The sequence below is a fragment of the Brienomyrus brachyistius genome, chromosome 13, assembly GCF_023856365.1.
Source record: "Brienomyrus brachyistius isolate T26 chromosome 13, BBRACH_0.4, whole genome shotgun sequence".
Taxonomy (NCBI): domain Eukaryota; kingdom Metazoa; phylum Chordata; class Actinopteri; order Osteoglossiformes; family Mormyridae; genus Brienomyrus; species Brienomyrus brachyistius.
In genome coordinates this window covers 5591712-5597879 of record NC_064545.1, presented here as the reverse complement: position 1 = coordinate 5597879, position 6168 = coordinate 5591712, and the positions used below count along the sequence as shown (strand labels likewise).

The 6168-nt window shown below is 45.8% G+C and overlaps 1 protein-coding gene across 2 annotated transcripts; it reads left to right on the top strand.

Moving 5' to 3' along the window:
- The first annotated feature begins 561 nt into the window (after positions 1-561).
- LOC125706144 (vitamin D 25-hydroxylase) lies at positions 562-5473 on the top strand. 2 transcript variants are annotated; one of them, XM_048972702.1, is made up of 5 exons: positions 562-919; positions 1584-1725; positions 2154-2786; positions 3654-3983; positions 4440-5473. In XM_048972702.1, the coding sequence occupies exons 1-5, from the start codon at positions 680-682 to the stop codon at positions 4619-4621; spliced, it is 1527 nt and encodes a 508-aa protein (XP_048828659.1). In that variant the 5' UTR covers positions 562-679; the 3' UTR covers positions 4622-5473. The 2 variants fall into 2 exon arrangements, with proteins under 2 accessions (XP_048828659.1, XP_048828658.1); XM_048972701.1 differs by having other exon boundaries at positions 3654-3987; positions 4444-5473.
- Positions 5474-6168: the final 695 nt, after the last annotated feature.

Genomic DNA, 6168 nt, shown 5'->3' with positions numbered 1-6168 from the left:
GCCCTACCAGAAATGTCCATAATCATTTTTTCTCCTCATCACCTAATAACTTAATTTATGGTCACCAGTTTGGAGGAAGATGTCTCCGGGTAATTTATTTGTGTGATTTTTGCGATAAGGTAAGGATGAAGTACTGAGCTTTTTTTTTTTAATCCTTCTTATTTCCAGTTTCTTGTATTGTATATAGTATTAGTGCAATTATTCGAGTTTTAAAGAGAACTACAATTTTAGAAGAATTACAGAATTACAAATTTACGCCGGATATATGTGCGGTCGGATGCCTACCGTGCGGCCACCCCCGCATATGTGTCCTGTTAGGCTTTGGGGGAAAAAAGCGAGTTAAAAAATAAAAATAAATTATAATAACAACTTGGAAAAGTCAAACACGGAATACGCGCTACCATATCTGCGCACTTTCTAATAAGGGCGAAATCGAGATTCTGAGAAAGATCCTTTGCGGAATGACACGAAGCAGAAGCGCTTCCCGGTTATTTGGCGGCGAAAGCGCTGGGAGTCTCAGTCGCAACTTTAATCAAAGTTCGTCAATTGCAAATATCGCGGCTACGATGTCTGGCCAATGTTAGTGTGCTGGAGGCGGGGATAGCACCATGTGCAAAGTGATAATATAATCCTTAGAAGAAAACTTTGCTTCCTATGGAAACGTCAGCGCGGCTCAAAAATGGTATCCAGCAGCAGACTGCCGAGCCCCTGGACCGTGTCCTATGGACAGACCTTCTTAGTTTTAGGCAGCTTATTAATTTGCTTTCTTTTGTTCTTATTCATCCGTCAGCTCGTAAAGCAGAGGAGACCGCGGGGCTTTCCCCCCGGACCTACATCTCTGCCTATTATTGGGAATATATGGTCTCTTGCCTCGGAACCGCACGTATATATGAAGAAGCAGAGTGAAATCCACGGACCGGTACGGTACTTCAACCCTCGTCAGCGGGCGTTTTATTCATTTGCAACTTCAAGTAATGTCCACGGTGTAAAAGGCGGTGCATCTTGTAACAATGGCAGCAGGACGTTTAATGCACTAACATTCATCGAAAATTAACTTAATGCATTATATTTAAATGTTTTGCTGCACATTTATCTATACTGATGGGGAGTTGGCAGGTATGGAAGTCTGGGCCTGGTCAGTAAAGAAATGCATCGCATTTTAGCTATTCTGCTTTTTCTGGATGTATGATTACGGACTCGCACACAAGTTAGAGAAGTGTTAAGGCAGCAGGGAGCAGCTTTCGGGAGAAGCGCGGCTGCGTTTGGGCAGCCGGCGAGACCCCGAGCAGATCGCAGAAATGCTGAGCTCGTTTTTCAGTCGGGTTACATCATCCGCTCTTCTGTGCTTTGAGAAGAGTAATTACCGGTCCGACCGGTTTTCGTCTTTTTTTTCCTTTTTACCCAAGAACCATGTTGGAGAAATTAACTTGTAGATACAAGAATCGTTAGATGTGCCCGGTTTAGTCACAAAATGCATGTTTTATATGAAAGAACGAGTTAAACCCCAAATACACTTCCTCGTACAGTAGTTTCAGTACTGATATTCGTTTTCGTTATTTATTTACCTATCTTTGTTTTTTTAGATCTTCAGTCTTGACCTTGGCGGTATCTCTACCGTGGTGCTGAATGGGTACGACGCTATCAAAGAGTGCCTTGTGCACCAAGGAGACGTCTTCGCAGACCGACCCTCACTGCCATTGTTCCAGAAGATGACCAAGATGGGAGGTACAAGCGATTCTCATCTTTTCTTTAGCTTTTACTGTTTGCCTCAAGAAACTTGTAAGAAACTGGTTTGTTTGGTGCTTCCGGCTAATCAAAGGTCATCTTGCTTTGAATTCACTACAAAACATACATATCTCACCAGTTAGTCTTTATATTGCATGCATAGTTGCATTTTAATATGAGTATCACTTTACAATCAGACTTTTATAAAGCGTTTAGGTTGTAACATTTTGTAAATCATTAATGTACAAGTTATAGCAGGTTTTTTTTTGAGTTATTACCATTTATAAGTGGCAAAAGGAAGCCTTATTGTAAAGTGGTACCTTAATATATGTTAAATGTTCTAGAGCCTGCTGAAGAAGGTATAAGTATCATAATATAAATATATAAAGGGTATATTTTGTTCAGTTCTGTCATCTTCTGTGCAAAAGGGCTTCTGAACAGCAGGTATGGACGAGGATGGATCGAACATCGCAAGCTTGCTGTCAACAGCTTCCGTTACTTTGGCACGGGCCAAAAAACGTTCGAGAACAAGATCTCCGAAGAGTGCATGTTTTTCGTGGACGCCATCGACGAGCACAAGGGGAAGCCCTTCAACCCCAAACACCTGGTGACCAACGCAGTGTCCAACATCACCAACCTCATCGTCTTCGGGGAGCGCTTCACCTACGATGACACGGACTTCCAGCACATGATCGAGATATTCAGCGAGAACGTGGAACTGGCCGCCAGCGGCTGGGCCTTCCTCTACAATGCCTTCCCCTGGATCGAGATCCTGCCATTCGGCAAGCACCAGAGACTGTTCCGGAACGCGGTCGAAGTGTACGACTTCCTGCTGAAGCTCATCCAGCGCTTCTCGCAGGGTCGCACGCAGCAGTCGCCGCGGCATTACATCGACGCCTACCACGATGAGATGGAGCAGAGCACAGGGGACCTGGGTGCTTCCTACTCCCTGGAGAACATGATCTTCTCTGTGGGCGAGCTTATCATTGCGGGCACAGAGACCACGACGAACGCCATTCGCTGGGCCATGCTCTACATGACGCTCTACCCCAGCGTGCAGGGCAAGAATGCCTCCATGAGGCTTTATTACCTTATAATGCATGTTATATAATGTCTCAGCCCATATTGCCATACCGCTCTTCACTCACTGGGCATCATTCCTATAATTACTACAGATGTCATTTTACATTAAATTAGAAAGAGGAAATGATTATCAAGGTCTGCTTTCCAGGACATTATTTAACCTGTAATCCCTTTAGCTGAGTCCATAGTGATGTGCCCAGTTTGGTGGCTTGTTAATAGCAGATGGGAGGACTAGGTCTCGTATCTGTCAAACACTTTGTGGTTCAACTGAAGGGGAACCAAAAACAAAAACCCTGGGATGTGGTTAAACCCAGAGGTGGATAGTTTGGGCCCAGAAAATAAAACATCCAGACTAAGGTTTTGTTTCAACCAGCCATAATGCGTATTTGGACTCTAAACTGAACTGGTTGGTTAAAACAAAATCTTGGTCTGGATTTTCAGTTTCTGGACCTGAACTGTCCACGTCTGGTTAAACCTGTCAGTTTTTGACAAGGCAGGTACCTCCCATCCACCATAGGCTTTGAAGTCTGATGTCTTCCATCTCCAGTCAGAGGCAGGAGGCAGGCAGCACTGTTGAGAAGGGTGTTTGCCAGACTGTTAGACGACTGGAAAAAATTACTTTAATTACTAATCAGAGGCACGAGAGTGGATTAGGAAGTTATTGTTTTTCCTATCAGATAAAGAAAAGCGGACCATTTAAAAAGGACAGCAATAGAAGGAAAGCATTTGATATTACATACCTCACTGCCAGGTCTACCTGAAATTCAAAGCACAACAGCTGTCACCTGTATTTGCAAGCTGTTAGTATCGCTTCAAGTGACCCTGTGGTTTTTCTCCTCTGGCAGACAAAGTGCAGAGGGAGATCGACATGGTGGTGGGGAACTGCAGGCCGCCTTGCTTGGAGGACAAGCTGAGGATGCCGTACGTGGAGGCCGTGCTGCACGAGGTGCTGCGCTTCTGCAATGTGGTGCCCCTGGGCATCTTCCGGGCCACCTCAGAGAACGCGCTGGTGAGGGGCTACACCATCCCACGGGGCACCACTGTGATCACCAATCTCTACTCTGTACACTTTGATGAGAAGCACTGGAGCAACCCGGATATCTTCTCGCCAGAGCGCTTCCTGGACAGCCAGGGCAATTTCGTGCGGCGAGAGGCATTCCTGCCGTTCTCACTGGGCAAGTCCCCCTCCGTAACATCTTACACACACCATACTGTAAACAGCACTGAACTACTTTCCTAGTTAACGGTCTGTGCGATGTAAATCATCAAAGCACACACCATACACTTAGGTTTTAGTGTATATAATTGCAGAGCAAATTTCCAAAATTCAACAGGATATGATTTAAGAAAATTTCTCTGAATTTTGGAAATTAATGTAAGTTCTTCATCAGATTCCATGAGGACTGAGTTGAGTCTTGGTTACCAAAACTGTAATGTATCATAAGGAAGCCTGATTTTAGATCATTAGTTGTTTCAAAACCAAGAAAAACTGGACTGAGTAAGTGCTGGAAATTTGCTCTTCAGTTGCGTTTATGGTTAGTGTTGAGAGGTTGATATGTACTGAAGCATGCTGGGTAATGTTCGCTCCCACCATTGTTGTCTTGTCTCATGTCTTTGCTCCTCCCCTCCAGGAAGGAGACACTGCTTGGGCGAGCAGCTGGCCAGAATGGAGCTGTTCCTCTTCTTCACCACCTTGCTGCAGAGATTTTGCCTGCAGTTTCCAGCAGGCTTTGCTCCCAGCCTCACGCCCAAACTGGGCATGACCTTACAGCCTCTGCCCTACAACATCTGTGCAGTCCGGAGGCAGCAGTGAGCAGAGACCCATGGCCACACTGACCTGCCTGCCAGTGAGGCTGGACTCTGGGCTTGTGAGCTCAGACAGCATTTGAATACATCCCTCGAAACGCAGTGCTGGTTCCCGGTAGAAATTCTCCGGGAAAATCCCATCAGCTCTGTAGAAAGCCACAGAAAACTCAAGGCCATGCAACTGCGAACAGTAAGCATGCATGGTGAAGAGCAGTGTGTATGTGTACCCTCTCTGTCCTCTCCACACCACAAAGTATATAACCCTAGAAATGCAGTGACACACACCTGTTCACACAGGCAGGAGTCAGAGGAGAGTCCATCAGCGCAGGGTCCACCTCCCTCTGTGTCTCTGGACCGAGTAGCTGTCCGCGCTGATAAACTGGAACACTCAGTCCTGCTGCGTCAGGTGCACATCTGCTTTTCCCGGAACTTTCTACATTCCCGCGCCCTGCGTGTTGTGCAAGTTGCCCCCTCCCCTTTGGCTCACCCTGGTGGGCTCTGTGTACACAGGGATCCTGTTCCTAGGACTTTGCCATGGGACCGCGAGTAACCAGAAAGCGGGTACATTTCAATACCTGCGATTCTGGCCGGGCAGGGTTAGTATCACGTAGCTACTGATATGTGTTTCAAAGTTGGCTGCGTATATTAAAACAAACAACACACACTGAGGTAAGAAATTAAGGATTACAGTAGTAATTCCAGCAAAAATGATACAAATAGAAATATCTGGTAGTTATCTTGATTTTCCCAACCCACTCTGCCATTTGTCTCTATCACAAGTAAAAACCCTTGCACTGTAAAATTTTGATATAATATTAAATTATATTTGCCTTTATTAATAAATATAAATTTCTCCAAAGGGTATCGATTTTATTTTAAAAATAAAAGCATTCAACTATACTTAAGCACTTGGACACAACGTGATAAATCTGTAATAAACACATTCAAACTGGCCCATAGGCCTATAAGGGTTAACAACGTCAGAACCAGCAGTAACCTCAGACTGAGCGTTTTCTATTTTTAAACATGGAGTGATCACAAAAGAAGCCAATACCCCTAACCCTGCACATTCAGTCAATATCCTCTATCGATCTGATAGTGAGGGCTGTGTTTGGCAATGGACCACAACTAAAAATGTCACAGGAGTAACAGGTCTGGCAAACACCCCACTCTATAAGTGCATAGCTTGGCTTTTCTCACTGCGTCCGTGAGGAAACGTTTTACAAAACACCCCGATTTGTAATTCGATCTGACCCATTGATCAGAACCAAATGGCATCACTGTGTAAGTCGCATGGGTGCGTCATCGCCGCGGGAACCCGGTACTGGTCTAGTTCCGGGAATTCCGCTCTGCCAAGAACCTGGCTGTCACCCGCAGTCACCATCTGATCTGCATACTTTTCACTGGCTGGAAGTACTGTGGTGATGTGGCAACTCCCGCCGGGTTTCCTCTGGGCCCCAGGCCACGCGAGGGGCTCCGAGCCCGGGGCTGAGTCACGGCGGCACGGCGAGCCATGCAGCACAGCGCAAACACACTATGCCGCAATTTTACTTT

What these genes read in the sequence shown, in the direction of transcription:
- LOC125706144 (XM_048972702.1), top strand. Translation starts at nt 680, where the DNA reads ATGGTATCCAGCAGCAGACTGCCGAGCCCCTGGACCGTGTCCTATGGA. An exon ending in AGAGTGAAATCCACGGACCG is followed by an intron (nt 920 to 1,583) that starts GTACGGTACTTC and finishes TTGTTTTTTTAG; the next exon opens with ATCTTCAGTCTTGACCTTGG. An exon ending in GCTCTACCCCAGCGTGCAGG is followed by an intron (nt 2,787 to 3,653) that starts GCAAGAATGCCT and finishes CTCCTCTGGCAG; the next exon opens with ACAAAGTGCAGAGGGAGATC.